We start from the raw sequence: 16,193 nt of genomic DNA on the forward strand, positions 1-16,193 counted from the left end.
CTATGTGATACTATATTATCAACTTCCAATACAGAAATACCTGCGTATTCAGTTACATGAGTAACCGTCTTTCTGTGTTTATTAACACAGTGGGCCTAATAAAAACAGCTGCCCTTAGGTTATCTGGCAAGGTGGGGAAAGAGAAGCAAAACAAGTCATTATTGTACCTTCTCAAGATCAGTTCTTTATTCTCATCCACACTCTTCCATCAGCATCTCTCTGCCCAAAATTTTCTCATTGATCCTATACTAAAATCAAACTCAGCGTCACGCTTGTTAGCCAGTCTGATAGCAAGGACACATGAGAATCTGTTAATACAAGCACATGCGATGGCGCAGGCTCGTCCTGAGCAAGCACCATTAACACCCCTCCTCCTTCCCCGCGCCAGCGCAGCACTGCTCAGCAGACGTGTAAACACAGGGCCTTTTCAAGGGTTTATGCACAGAAGCAAGGGGAGCCTCAGACCCAAGGCCTTGTGCACAACATTGTGGAATTCGCTTTGAATGGAAAGCTCAGTTTGCAAAAGTTATTTGGACGTCTGATAACCTAAACACCATTCCCATTGTTAAAGTGCTTAATTATTCACATGGCACAAAAATCCAGATTCTTGCAACCCACAGTCAAATCCAGATGCAAACGTGGGCAGATAACAGTTAAAATCCCTGATTATGCAGATATGGCCCATCTGAGATCCATATTGGGAAGCTGCACAAATGAAAAGCTATAAAACACAAACACTCTTCTTTCATAAAAAACACTGTTTTCAAATAGCTGAAAGCACAATGAATGTTGAGGTATTTTGTTAGCAAATGGAGAAACTGAGGTCAAGGGAAGACAAGTCACCTGCTAAGAGATGCAAAGTCAGAAGTCAGGAAGTGATACCTATTTCGGTGCTCTGCCAGTGACAGTGATTTTTATTCCTTCCCTAAAGAATCTAAAAGGAGGCCAGGAAGAGCGGCTCATATCTGTAATCCCAGCACTTTGGGAGGCTAAGGCAGGGAGGCTCGCTTGAGGCCAGAAGTTCAAGATCAGCCTGGACAACACAGCAAGATGCTATCTCTACAAAAAATAAAAATAAAAAAATTAGCCAGGCATGGTGGTGTATACTTACAGTCCTAGCTGCTTGGGAGACTGAAGTGTGAGGAGGATTGCTTGAGCCCAGGAGTTCAAGGCTGCAGTGAGGCATGTTCAATGCTGCTGCACTCCAGCCTGGGTGACAGAGCAAGACCTTGTCCCTTAAAAAAAATTTTTTTTTCAAAGAATCTAAAAGAAAAAAAGGAAGACTACTGAGTTGACGTGCAGCTCAAAGAAGTGGAACAGGGAAGTTTAAAAGAAAAGGGAAAAGAAAACATACACACAAGAGTAGACACTGTTGGCAACCCTACAGAGTCAGAGTTTGAAAGTGAGAGTTGGAACTTGACCTCTGAGTGTGCTGGAGGAAGCCAGCAAAATGATTTAGAAAGAATAATAGCATCAGAATGGCAGGAAGTGAGTACACTTCTGTTGGCTGGAGGATCTCAGTTGAAGTGTTTGGGGCAGACCGACTGGAAATGATGCTATGTCAGGGACCATGTTTGAAAGCCTAAAATCTAAGTTGACAGGAGGTATTCCATGGAGGCTCTGGGAAAGAGGGACTCGAAGGCAGATCCCACACCGTGGACTAGTAAGGTCTCACTCTGTCACCCAGGCTGGAGTGCAGTGGCACTGTCTCAGCTCACTGCAGCCTCAACCTCCTGGGCTCAAACATTCCTCCCACCTCAGCCCTCTGAACAGCTGGGACCACAGGTGCATGCCACCATACACAGCTAATTTTTGTACTTTTTGTGCAGACATGGTTTCACCATGTTGCCCAGGCTGGCTTCGAACTCCTGAGCTCAAGCAGTCTGCCTCAGCTTCCCGAAGTGCTGGAGGTGTTTTATGGATTGTGTACTATTCGATTGTACCCTGTGAAAGTGACCCACCACAATGACCTGTTTTCCTGAGCGACTCTAGAGAGAGAGCAGGAGGGGCTGGTTGCTCCTGTGGGGCTAGAAAGGCAGAGGAGAGAGTTGGAACAAAATTGGGCAGTGGCCTCTGTGCTTCCTGGCTGCCCAGCCCCGAGCCTCCTCTCTGTGGGAACCAGGAGACACACACACTGTTTGAAAATGGCTCTTCCCACAGTCAGACACCACTGGCCAGCTGGGACCTCCCCTCCTGCTGAAAAATGCTCTCCCTTGCAGCGCCCACTAGGAAACCTAGAAGGCCAAACTATTTATGACAGTGTTGCCTTAAAATGTGCTCAGACACCATATTTTATAAAGTTTCTGTCTCTTCTTCTTTCCACTAAGAAGGGAGAAAAAGGAAAAACATTCCCGGGCACCCTTGTCCACCTCCTCAGTTGGAAGTGCAATAAAAAGATTCTTCTGGCTGGGCATGGTGGCTCACGCCTGTAATCCCAGCACTTTGGGTGGACAAGGCAGATGGCTCACTTGTGGCCAAGAATTCTAGACCAGCCTGGCCAACATAGTGAAACCCTGTCTCTACTAAAAATACAAAAATTAGCCCAGCATAGTGGCGCACACCTGTAATCCCAGCTACTCCGAAGGCTGAGGCAGGAAAATCACTTGAACCCAGGAGGCAGAGGCTGCAGTGAGCCGTGTTGCGCCACTGCACTCCAGTCTGGGCAACAGAGCCACACGTCATCTCAAAAACTAAAAATAAAAAATAATCTTCTTCTCTCTAGTGTTCGCATGTCTCTCAAGACACTCTCCCACTGCCTGGGTGCCCAAACTTGTGTTTATTCCCTTCCCATTCACTACCCTTAACCTCTCAGGTATTAGGTAAATCCAATGTCTTGGGAAAAAGTGGCTAAAAAGAGGAAATAACAGTTTTCTTTCTAACAAAAATATGAAACCATCTAAGAAGAAAAAAATGAAATAGGCTCATCTTTTTCATAGTGTGCAGAGTAAAAGCCATCTTTCCAAAAAAAAAATTCTTTGAAAACCATGATTTTCAAAGTTCTTATAGCTGAGAATACTATTTTTTAAATACAAGTTGAGTATCCCTAATCCAAAATCCAAACTGCACCAAAATCTGGAGCTTCTTGAGCCCTAACATAACACTCAAAGGGATGTTCAACTTACTGGTTGGGCAGCCCTATAATGCAAATATTCCAAAATCCTAAAATAGCTGAAGTCCAAAACACTCCTGATCATAAGCATTTCAGAGAAGGGATACGCACCCTGAATTAACACATTGCATTCCATTTAGTTGTTGTTTATAAAATAAAAACTAGCCCAAGCCTTGCTGAGCGGGCATATCTTGATTGTCCAGTTATTGTTGCAGAGGTACATTGTAATGCCGGGTCTGCAGGTCAGCCTGTGCAGGTTCTGGTTTACGGATGGCTGGAAAAGAGCTAGTCCCATTCCAGTTGTCATTGTCAGCCAAGTGCATTGTTGAAATAGCCTGCTTTCCTGGCAGAGCAACCATTGGTATGTTTCCACTTGGCCCAGTGCGTGGAATTGTTTTCATATGCTCCCCGTGCTTTGAGAGGTCTGGGGAGAAGAAAACATGAGAAGGAAGAAGAGGAGTAGGGAAGAGCGGAGGGTCACAGACAGGAAAAGGGGGAGAGCGAGAGGGAGCCTGACCATGTGGGTCTGCTAGGGCCCTGCATGGGCCAGTTTATACCCTGTCCCTGGCCCCAAATGCCCAAGAAACAGGCTGCCTCAGGGGGCGCTACATGTTGAGGTTCACATCACCAAATCTGTGTCCGAGGCTTGGACCAGGCTTTGGAAAAATGACCCAGTGGCCAATTAAACTTTCCATTGGCAGAGATTGTATGAAAACTTTTTTTTTAGTGAAATCTTTCCATTTGAGTAGTCTATTTTTTAATGAAACATGTACTGACATGTGCTCTGTGGAGCAATAGGAGAGTGATTAATTAAACTCTGTGCTGCCATTTTGGATGGAGGCACTCAGAGCCAGAATCAGGCATTAGGAGGTGTTTCAGGCTCTGTAACCACCCCAGAAGGATCTGTCAGGCCCTTCTGCCTGTTTTCCCTCCCATTCCTGCGGGCTGCTGGCAGAGACAGAGAAACGGGAGATTTCTGCAGGTCCAAGCTCTGTCATTTCTGAAAAATGAAACCAAGGACTGTACTAAAAGATGCAGCAAGGCAGACGCTTCTTTGGAGAACGCCAATTCTGCTACATGATTACCTGTACACCCTTCCTTCCTAATCTTTCTGGGCAATATGTATGAAGAAATAAAAACAGTAAATAGCCTCATAATCACTTCAGGTTTTGTGACCAAATGAGGTCAATTCAGATCAGTTCTGCAGTCAAGTGAGTTACAAAAACTTGATGGTGTTCAGAGCTTGTTGGATTGTGGAACTGTGGATAAGGAAACGCTGGCCTCTGCCTGCATTTGTCTAGAGCCCAAGGAGAAGGCTGTCTTGCATTCCCGAGCAGCTCCACTTCCTCCCTTGCTTCCAGCTCCCCTCCCCCTCCCGCATTTTCAGCAGCTGGAGGAGGATGTAGGCTAATTAGCCGCAGCCTTGCCCCTCCCTCCGCACAGGCAACTGAGGAAGTCCTGGTAAAAGCATGGCACAGAGGCAGGGACCCCGACTCCTTCACCAAACCTCTCTCCCTAAAATAAGGGGTCGTCTTGACACATGAGTGAGGTTATTTTACAATAATTGCATTGAAGGCCTACTTCAGTACAGCAGAAATAATACAGAATTTTTATCACCTTAAGAAGTGATAATGGCAGAGAATAAGAAAGCATCCTGAAAAGGCCTGGAGAGATATGGGATTGCCGGGCTGTGGTTGACAGTCAGGAGCAGCCAGGATACACTCTGTTCCACAAGGAACAACACGACCAAGAGGACTGGCAACAGACCCAGAAGTCCAAGTGTTCCCTGTCCAGGGGGACAGGCTGTGCTCTGGCCCAGCGCCTCTGGCTGGGCTGACAGGTTTCTAGCTAGCAGCTCGCCACCTCCCCCAGATGTAAAGGGAGGTCCATGCATGTGTTATGTGCTCCTGCTGGCTGGAGCCCTGGGAGATAAGGGAAGAAATCTTGGTTTCTATATGGCTTGACATTGGGTTCTTGCTCCTGCAAATTAACCAGGTCAGAAATTGGGGAGGATTCCCGATTACAGCCTCACTGGCCAGGAAGCAACCAAAACATAGCACAGTTTGACAGGGGAGATGGCAGAAGGTGATATAACGAAAAGAGGGAGCAAAACTGGAGAATAGTGGCTGGCAATAGTTGGGAAGAGGACAGGACATTGGCCACCCGCTAAGTATGGTAGTTCCTGTAATGTTAAGGCAGCCAGCTGCAGGAGGCCGCACTCTCTAGGGAGTTAGCGATCTGTCTTCTGTTAGTGCTATGCAGCCCAGTGTTTCAACGTGAGGCAGCTCCCGCAGAGTCAGGAGAGCCTCAAATGATGGATGGCCTGGCTGAGGTCATCAGTAGAGACAGGCCGAAGACATGCTCTGTCTCCCCATCAGATTCACCAAACCTCAGGGCACTGTGGGGTCGCAGGGCCAGACAGTCCCCAGCCATGCTGGCATGGTGGCAGATCTCTGACAGTGGGGAACCAAGTGTTTGCCCAGGCATGAGGAAAGCAAATTTACGAAGTTCATAAATGGAGTTTATCAATGCTATAAACAAGGGGCAGCGTGCTTTCATTCTGTGCGATTTTTTGTCTGCTTTATTCATATATTTTTCTCAGCTTAATTGAAGTATAATTTACACACAATAAAATTTAACAATTTTAAGAATGCAGTTTATTGAGTTTTCACAAACACAAACAGTCACTCCACCAGGCACATGATACAGAAGAGGGTTGGCAGATCTGGCTCCCAACCTTTATTTGTTTTGTACGTTTTTGAAGGGTTGTTAAAAAGAAAAAGACAGGGATCATACGTGACCCGCAAAGCCAAAAATATTTATTGTCTGGCCTTTTACAGAAAAAGTTTGTTGACCTGTTGACCCTGACACAGAACCTTCCCATCCCCCTTGGAGTTCCCTCTGGCCCCTCTGCGGGGATTGCTTCTGTCCCCCAGCAGCCACTGATCTGCTTTCTATAGATGTAATTGTGCCTTTTCTAGAATCTCGTATAAATGAACTCGTATAGTATGTTGCCTTTTGTCTCTGGCTTCCTTCACTTATGCTTTTGAGATTCATCCTCTGGGTTTCTGCATGTCTCAGTTCTGCACTCCTTCTTACTCCTGAGCACCATGGCAGGGTTTGACTCCTGGGGGAGGTCGGGGCTCTCCACATGTTTTAGCCACCTGCAGATGCAAAGAAGAAAGGGGAGCTGCCAGTGTGGCCCGTCAGGGCCTGGAGCCCCGGGGTGCCCACTCTCATTGCTCTTGTCTTTGCAGGCATGAACAACCGGGAGGTGCTGGAGCAGGTGGAGCGAGGCTACAGGATGCCCTGCCCTCAGGACTGCCCCATCTCTCTGCATGAGCTCATGATCCACTGCTGGAAAAAGGACCCTGAAGAACGCCCCACTTTTGAGTACTTGCAGGGCTTCCTGGAAGACTACTTTACCGCCACAGAACCCCAGTACCAACCTGGTGAAAACCTGTAAGGCCCGGGTCTGCAGAGAGAGGCCTTGTCCCAGAGGCTGCCCCACCCCTCCCCATTAGCTTTCAATTCCGTAGCCAGCTGCTCCCCAGCAGTGGAACCGCCCAGGATCAGATTGCATGTGACTCTGAAGCTGACGAACTTCCATGGCCCTCATTAATGACACTTGTCCCCAAATCCGAACCTCCTCTGTGAAGCATTTGAGACAGAACCTTGTTAATTCTCAGACTTTGGAAAATGCATTGTATTGATGTTATGTAAAAGGCCATACCTCTGTTCAGTGTAAATAGTTACTCCAGTGCCAACAATCCTAGTGCTTTCCTTTTTTAAAAATGCAAATCCTATGTGATTTTAACTCTGTCTTCACCTGATTCAACTAAAAAAAAAAGTATTATTTTCCAAAAGTGGCCTCTTTGTCTAAAACAATAAAATTTTTTTTCATGTTTTAACAAAAACCAATCAGGACAGATGTTTTTGTTTTCTTTTTTATAAACATGAATATATATAATAGATATGTCTCTGTACATATACAATGTGGGTGCTAACGTGGAGACTGTGGCCAGCCTGGGCCACCAAGCTGTGGGACCCAGAGGGAGGACTTTACTGCCAGTCAGCATCAAAGCACTGGTGTCATTCTGAAAACACCAGCGGCCTCATTTTTGGCTTTTGCAAAACATGACTTTTTTCATTTGGATTGCGCTTTTCTGGTTCACGACTGTACCTGTAGATGCTTGTTTTCTTTGACTCTTTTCAGGAACCGACCCCCAAGCTGAATTTACAAGTTCTGTTACCAGTATTTGCTTCAGCTTACTGCGATTTGGTCTCAAAACTTAAACATAAGCAAGCAAATGGCTGATACGACCAGGAGAACTGGAAGATGGATACCACACAAACTTCTTGTATAAAAATATGAATGCTGAAATGTTTCAGACATTTTTAATTTAATAAACCTGTAACCACATTTAAATGGTCTAAAACCCATAGCATTGTAGTCATGCCAACCTGCTAAACTTTCTCATGCAACTAAAATTTATGGGGGAAATGAGGGTGGGGGCTGTACATTTCCTATTGTAAAATAAGTGTTTTAAATGTCCTGTACTGCTAATGAATGACTTCTATATGTCCAAGAGTTCTCCAGTGGAATAACTATGCACTACTTTACATTTCATGGGGATGCACAGAAACAGAGTATTACATTTTTAGTTGCTGTTTGTACCAACCTTGAATTACATATGTTTAACAACAACAAATCAAAAATCCTATTTCTATTGAGTTTTTAATACTGACTAGCAACTCTGAAGTCTTAATTCCTTTTTTGTTATGATTTATTTGTGAGTTTACATTTTTAAATTGTTTAACTTTCTTAATTTAGTAATTAAAAAGAGAGCATTTTACATTTGAATTTTTTTTTTTTGTTTATTTGTTTAAATCATGGAAGTGCTCTGGTAGTTCTGTGACACATCTGTCCCACGCCAGATGGTATGGAGTCACCTGGTGAATTTAGCCTTTGTGCGATGATTTGCAAATGACAGAAACATTCAGAACATCTGGAGTTTTTTCCGTCTAGAAAGGGTAGGCTCTTGACCAGCTATTTCAGAGGATCATTAAAGCAAAAGCAGGCATAGCTTACCATTTGAATTTATCAGACATTTTCTCCAACTGGAATTTACTGTGTCCTGCTTGTAGGAGAAATAGACAATCACAAGAAGAATCTTTCTTGTCTCGGAGTCAGTACATGTATTTCCAAATGTCCCTCCACTCTGTAATCAAGGAGTTAACCGAGCGACAACCTTGTGTGGTAGGAAGGGCAGTGAGTGAACGCAGGCTGCCTGTCCACACCTGGCTCTCTGACCATTCAGCTTCAGGACCCCGCGCCCCTCTCCTAGCATCTGTCATTTTCAGGGCCTGTCTATATAACTGAGGGGGTTGGATGAGATTCATTCCTCAGGTCCCTAGAGCTCTAAGATCCTGTGATTGTAAGATCACCGATGCCATGTAGGGAGGATGGTTTTCCTGGTTGAAATAAATTTTACATTTAGGGAGGGCTTCCAACATTAAAAAAAAAAATGAAACATGTTTTCTGATTACTCAAAACTTTATGGCATTGTTTTTAGTATTAATAGACTTGCTAAACATAAAATTTTAAAGATCTTATTACATACATTATTATCACATTAGGTAGTTGATTAACATATTCTAGATATTTTTAAAGATAACTTTGCTTTTAATCCTGACACCCCACTAGGTTGGATAATTTGCAAATATTTCTGGAAGATTTTTATGTTTTGATTCATTCAAAACTATATGATTTAAAAAAAAAAAACTGTTTTAAATAGAAATTCTTTAAAAAAAAAAAAAAGGCTCTTCAAACCAAAGTATAGCCTTTTTATCAGTTGAGTTCATGATGGACTCTCTTATATGAAAGAAAACTAAGGACTTGGGTCACCTCAAGGGCTCTCTTAGGAAACACAGCGTGCTGTAGAGTGAGGTTATAAATCCAAAGATGGCAGAGACTTTCAGGTTTTTTATTCCAAGAGGTGAATGTGCTTTCAAGAGATATTCCTGAGGTAGACCATACCAGAGAGTCCCACACCTCCCAAGAAGCCTCTCCTCCTTATACGTTGTACAAGCTTAGGGTGAGGAAACTGAATTTGCTGACCAGAAAGTTCTCCTGTTAAGAAAGAAAAGCATCGCCTTAATGTCAGGTGATGGCAAGACAGTTTTTGTCATTAGTAACCAGCCAGTGAATAAATATTTGCTTTGTTCCCTTAGGAAAGCTGGCATCTAACACTCCTCTGCTGAAAAGGGAGCCTTCCTAATAAACTATTACCTTTTTTTTTTTTTTTTTTTTTTTGAGACAGAGTATCCCTCTTATTGCCTAGATTGGAGTGCAATGGCACGATGTTGGCTCACCACAACCTCTGCCTCCTGGGTTCAAGTGATTCTCCTGCCCCAGCTTCCCAAGTAGCTGGGATTACAGGCATGCACCACCATGCCTGGCTAATTTTGTATTTTTAGTAGAGACGGGATTTCTCCCTGTTGATCAGGCTGGTCTTGAACTCCTGATCTCAGATGATCCACCTGCCACAGCCTCCCAAAGTGCTGGGATTACAGGAGTGAGCTACCATGCCCTTCCAAACTATTGCTTTTTACTTTTTTTTTTTTTTTTTTTTTTTTTTTTTTTTTGAGATAGGGTCTTGCTCTATTGCCCAGGCTGGAATGCAGTGGTGCAAACATGGTTAACTGCAGCCTCAACAGCGTGGGCTCAAGTGATCCTCCCAACCACACACCAACTAATTTTTGTTAGGATTTTTTTTTTTTTTTGTCTTTTTGGTTGTTTTTCCTTTTTGTGGAGTATGGGTTCTTGCTATATTGCCCAGGCAAGTCTCAAACTCCTGGGCTCAAGCTATCCTCCCGCCTCTGCCTCCCTAAGAGTTGGTTTACAGGCATGAACCACAGCGCCCGGCCTGTCATGATTATTTTTTGTAGAGACTGGAGTCTTGCCATGTTGCCCAAGCTGGTCTGGAACTCCTGGGTTCAAGCAATCCTCCAGCCTTGACCTCCCAAAGTGTTGGGATTACAGACAAGAGCTACTGCGCCCACCTCTTTAACTCTTTTTACCTTTTAAAAATCAAATAACAAGCCTATTGGAGAAGACCATTTGCAAAGTTCAGATATTGTAACTGTGATAAAAGGATTTCTGTTCATCCCATTCTCTGCAGCCCCTGATCTCCTCTGATGATCAGTTCACAGGCTGGGAGGACCAGAGAGCCTAGGAGACAGAGGGCCCTGTGCTTTAGAATATCAGAGTAGATAGAGGCAAATGATGCACTTGGCTCTGCCATAGTCTTTACACAGAAAGGTGTATGCAGAACCAGGCATTTCCATGAGAAAAGTTAAGGGCAAATGTAATCCCTCAAACACAGCCACACTGTTGAAGATTTCCTTGCAAGCTCCAGGAGGTGTTTACCTGCCATGAGAAAGATAGGAATTCCTCCTGTGGCTGTGTTGGCACCGGAGGATTTTATAGTAGCATTAGCATGGCAAAATATTACCTGCAATTTCCCAGGGGGTCTTAAGAATGTATACTGTGTTAATTGCAATGGTTCTTTTATGAATCTTGAAAGAAAGTATGGTTTTCAGCAACAGGCAGAAGAGAATTGTACTACAGCCCCCTGCAAAAGGGATGTCATCTGTTTATTAGTCATGACTCAGAACAAAGTCATGTGATAGGCATTTCCTAACAAATTGTATGGGAATAAAAATGTTCTTTGATCAGTTTGTTCCTGAAAGGTATTTTAATAGGTTTAGATGACTTTTGTTGACCTTCTTACGACTATGTATTATACAGTACTATTGGAATTCAATTAGGCTGTCAAAAATATTTGTTAGAAGGGAGGAAGGAGACTGGCTTTGATTTGGGGGCAGGGGAAGGAAGCTTAAACACATTTTTATTCTAAAAATGGTAGAGAGAGGTATAGATTACTAAAGCAATTGCCAATTGTATATTTGTTCTTTAATTCTCAAAAATAGCTTATATCTATGGAGAAGAAAATAATGAAAAGTAATACCTTTACTGTATTTGAACTGTGTAGACCTTCATAATTTATATACACCTCTATTCCCAGAAAGTTTTCATACATAATAAACTCCTAAATCATACCTCATTCTTTCTAAACATGCAAAATATTCAGAATCCTATGGAAGGAAAAATATACCTTTATTCTAAAAATTAATTCTGAGCACTGAAAATAAAAATAAATGGTTTTCCAGTGTTGCAAGGATCATGCTAACAAAATATAATCAGTGACAAATGACTGCTTCCTCGACAGCCAGAACACTGTGCTCTCCATACGGCTTACTACTCTCTAATAACGTGTTTAATGCCACCAATGTGTTTAATACTGCTCTCCTTCTAATGTGTTTGCCCTGCCAGATTGTGAGCCTGAGAACAGAAACTTCCTGACTGGTTCACCATTATTCTCCCTGCACCTAGAACAGTGATGAGCTTCTGGCAGATGTTGGCTGGATGGATGGATGGACTGTTACGTGGATGAGGCTGTCCAGTGGGGTGAATGGTTTACCTTCAAATGGCATATTTACCTAAGAACCTGCTAAGCACATGGGACTGGGTGCATGCTGCCCGCAATGCCAGCCCTGTGCATTATGAATGTGTGGTCACCAGTGTTCCAGATATGATTGAAGGCCCAATCTAGAGCCTGAAGTGAACCCCTTGGGACTTCCCAAACCTTTCCCCAGAACTGTTGCAATCCCAGTGAGGATAAACTTGTACCTCTTGGAACCTGGGAGACAGCATGAAGTAAATGGTATCAAGTGATACATAGTCTTTTTTTTTTTTTTGGTTCATTTTGGTTTTGAGATGGGGTCTCACTATGTTGCCCAGCCTAGATTCAAACTCCTGCGCTCAAGCAGTCCTCCCACTTCAGCGTCCCAAGTAGCTGGGACTACAGGCATGTGCCACCACACCTGACCACAGTCTTTTTTTGGGGGAATGGAGGGGGGTAGTGCACAGGGTCTCACTCTGTTATCCAGGCTGGAGTGCAGTGGTGTGATTATGGCTCACTGAAGCCTCAACCTTCTGGGCTCAAGCCATCCTCTCACCCAGCCTCCCAAGTAGCTGGGACTACAGGTGCTTGCCACTATGCTCAGCTAATTTTTTTTTTTTTTTTTTGTAGAGACAAGATCTCACGATGTTGCCCAGGCTGTAGCCTTAAGTAAAGTGTCTTCAAAGGCTCATTTTAGCTTTGTAATTTTATGAAAAGTTGATATTCTACTCCCTAAGAAATCCATCTTTGTCTTCAGATAAAGATTATTTTCCCAAGTCATCAAGTTGTGCCATGTTACCCAGCCTGTGGCTTGTGGTGTCTCTGACACAGCCTTGCATGATGCAGGGAGCCCCTGTGCCCTGTAGGAAGCACAGCGTGAAGGTGTTGTCCATAATATTGTACATGGGAAAGGTAACATTAGCATTCATGTGGATTCTTTCATCTAATTTCCTTTTTCACCCAGCAAAGTGCCCCGTGACTGAGAACGAGACAGAAGATGAGGGCGTCTGAGGATGAGAAGGAAGAGGAACCATCAGAGCCACCTGGGAGTGGAGGTCTGCTCAGGTCAGCCTGCTTCACCAAGGTGGCAGCCAGTGGGAACAGGAAGGATGAAGACATCGGACACATTTGGAGAAAGAAACCAAAGCTGGCATGAGCGGAGTCCTTTCCAACGCTGTTCAAGGCAACGGGATGCAAGCGGGTATGACTGTAGATGGTGTAAAGACTTACCATTCACTACTCCACACTCGTTGTGTACTTATTATGGGCGAGGTCTTGTGCCTAGCCCCAGAAATTCAGAGAGAGACAATTAATATCCACAGCCTAGTAAGAATGGAGACCCATAAAAATAGTTGCAATAAGCTCTCTTAGGTGGAAGCACAGTTGTTAACAAAGGAGTAACATGTAGCTCGGAATGGGGTCGTGGGGGGTGCATGAGAGACTTCCTGGAAGAGGTGCTGCCTGAACTTTACTCTTAAAGACAAATGGAAGTAGGTTGCATAGTGCTTAGTAGGGGCCTAGTGCTCCTTGCCTTTGGTTGTATTTCCTTCTGATTTCTAGCCCCCATTAGGGGTTACCTCATGCTTTCAATATGAAAGACATCAACAAAGGGGTCTAAGTGAAGGAAAACCAAAAGTACACCCACAAGAATCTCAATCTGTCTCTCTGTTCTTCTCCTCTCTCTCTCTCTCCTCTCCATCTTTCTCTTCTCCCCTGATCCCATTAATAGTATACTAGGTATGCCATTTACTCTGATTAGTGGCCCACTAAATGGGGGGGGGCAGGTAGATAATACCATTCAAGGAGGGAGGAAGGTTTTAGCAGGTCGTTGGCTCCAGTGTCTCAATTAGGATATGACCTGAAATATATTCATATTTATATTCTCATAAAGTATGAGAACAAAAGAATTGCTAGGAAGAAGCTTGGCATAACTCCTCACTACCTCTCTTAATAACAATTAGTGGGAGGTTTTCTCCTATTTACAAATCCATTGTCATCCTTTCCTTCCACTTACTAGCCAGGCTGTTTTGCTTGAATCATGGTGCGATATGTACATTCACGAAGGAAGATACATACTAGCACGTGCATGGTGTTCTGGTTGTTTTGTGCTGGATAGTTTGCCTTCAGTTAATTATCAAATGCTTACTATGTAATAATCAGTGGGTAGCTAATTGGAAGCAGGAGAGAATGAAATGAATATTATTCAGATAGTGTTTTTAATGAAAAGCATAGACATATTACTGTGGGGAAATATCACTAAATAGCAAGAGATTTCATCTTTTTTTTTTTTTTTTTTTTTTGGTGTGTGTTTACAAAAGGATTCATTTAAGCCACTCACAAACTAAATGCAGGTATGTGAATCCTTTCTTTTTTTTAGACTCCTCCCAAGGGGTAAACCTTGGAAGATACCAGAAGGGAAGCCGAGCCTCTAGAGATTGCTGAAGAACCCAAACCACCCTGAATGGAGCCGGAAGGTCTGTCAATTCCCAGAGAGGGAGGAAATGGTGAGCAAATGGCAGCCGTTGCCTAGAGAATTAGGGAATGAATAGCAATGCTTTCTGGTAAATTAACCATATTACGTTATGCCAAGGAAAGCGATAGGAAACCCCTGTTAAAAACTGAATAATAATTTGCCCACATCATTTATGCAAAATGCATAATTCTCCTACTTCAGTGGACTTTAGTTTGATTTAAAAGATGAGCAGCTCTAGGACTATTCACCAAAGCATAATTTGTAAGATAATTGGGAAGGGGAAGAGAAATCAGACTGTAATCAGCACAATCTTTCGTAAGCCACTTCACCTTCCTCCTCTCACCTGCAAATTTTGGAGAATATATTTGTTTACACTTTCCTGAAGTTCTCTAAATGAAAGTGCAATGCATTCATCATTGTTGTCGCTACCACTGAACCATGACCTCACCGTGAGAGGGGGAGAAGCAATGCTTCATTCTATTCAGTATTTTTCTGCTCTAATTCAGATAAGTACTTGTTTTGAATAGTGGGGGGAAAATGGAAATGTAGCAAAGCTGTACTTAAAACAGCAAGCCGAGAACAAAAGCAACACGCATGCAGCCAAAGGAGACCTTGGAAGATACACAGATAAAACAAAAAGCTGTGCTTGGCTGGGATTCTGCTTCAGAATCAAATGCAAAATGGAGAATGTTGTTCTAACTGTAAAGATTTTGCAATCTACAATCAGTCGGAATAAAAAGATATAATGTAGTCCACCTTGACAGTCAGAAGCTGCACTGTTGCTGTGAATTATGATGTTTGTTCATGACTCATGTAGATTTTCAGACCCAGAGTAGTGGAAGGCAGGCTGGAATTTGTCGGCGTACCAGTTGCCCTTCACTTCAACAGGGCACACCCGTGTCAGCCAATGTTCGTATCTCTTCCTCTCCTCCTTTTCCCTCCTCTTCACCCCTTGCTCCCCAATCTCATTAGAATCATGAAATTTTTACTTATGTATTCATTAATTCTCTTCATCCCCACATCTCCACAAAGGATCATTATCTGCTTATTAAATTCAGCCCTTACACAGTGTCTCACGCCTGTAATCTCAGCTGTTTGGAAGGCTGAGGTGGGCAGATTGCTTGAGGCCACAAGTTTGAGATCAGCCTGGGCAACACAGCCAGATGTTGTCTCTAAAAGAAATTAAAATTAAACATCTAGGAGGGCATGGCGGCACACACCTATAGTTCCAGCTACTCAGAAGGCTGAGGTGGGAGGGCATCACTTGCGCCCTGGAGGTCAAGGGTGCAGTGAGCTGTGATTGTGCCACTGCTCTCCGGCCTAGGCAATAAAGCAAGACCCTGTCTCTGAAAAAAAAAAGTTTTTAAAAATAAATTCAGCCCTTAGAGCACTACCTTTCAGGGCAAACCTGTTTCCTTTGCCAGACTAATTCCTGTCTCTTCTACAAACTTACTGGTCCCGTGATGCTGACCTTTGAACCTCACAAATTTCAACACTTCTTATCTGTTGGGTGCCCATTCTGGTTAAGCGAAAGTACCTTCCCTAATCCTAATACTCCTCCCCACTCCTTCCATCTCTCTCCCCAACCGCTGCTACTGGCTGAAGATTTATTAGACACTAGTTTTGTACCTATGCCTCCTGCCACTTGCTATAAATCGTCTTTATGCAAATCAAAAAAGCTACCCTGCCTCAAGACACTTTGCTGCCATCTGCCAGGAAATTGTTGTAATAAATATGCAAAAGGATAATGACTAGAATGTGAATGGTGCCCCCTAGAATTGTGCAGTGCACAACTGGCGCAACTATCTGTGACAACCCTGTAGTTTGAAATCACCTGAACTCTCCTGGAACCCTGTGTAAAAATCACAACCACCATAGGTCAGTCTTGCCTTTTTATGACGGTTTGCAATTTCAAAATCTAAATCTCCTGCCATGATCAGAAATTGCTGAGGGGCAGTTTCTGGGAGAAACAGAGTCCCCCAGGCAGCAGTACCTATAAAATTGCAGTGTTCTTCCAGCATTCTGCCCAAGCTTTGACCTGCTGCCTGGGCAAATACAGCCCCAAACCACACTTGGTTGATTT

The 16,193-nt window shown here is 43.6% G+C and overlaps 1 protein-coding gene across 9 annotated transcripts in view; it reads left to right on the top strand.

Annotated features, from left to right (window-relative positions):
• FYN (FYN proto-oncogene, Src family tyrosine kinase) overlaps window positions 1-7,970 on the top strand; it is a 218,201-nt gene extending 210,231 nt beyond the window's left edge. For all 9 annotated transcript variants that reach the window (XM_032274998.1, XM_032275006.1, XM_032275001.1 and 6 more), the window contains one exon: window positions 6,367-7,970. In XM_032274998.1, coding sequence (XP_032130889.1) covers window positions 6,367-6,575 — 209 coding nt within the window. In that variant the 3' untranslated portion in view covers window positions 6,576-7,970. The remainder of the gene's footprint in view (window positions 1-6,366) is intronic.
• The last annotated feature ends 8,223 nt before the right edge of the window (window positions 7,971-16,193 follow it).

Source organism: Sapajus apella, unplaced genomic scaffold, assembly GCF_009761245.1.
Source record: "Sapajus apella isolate SASKATOON/1434 unplaced genomic scaffold, GSC_monkey_1.0 scaffold6, whole genome shotgun sequence".
In the NCBI taxonomy this organism is placed as follows: Eukaryota; Metazoa; Chordata; class Mammalia; order Primates; family Cebidae; genus Sapajus; species Sapajus apella.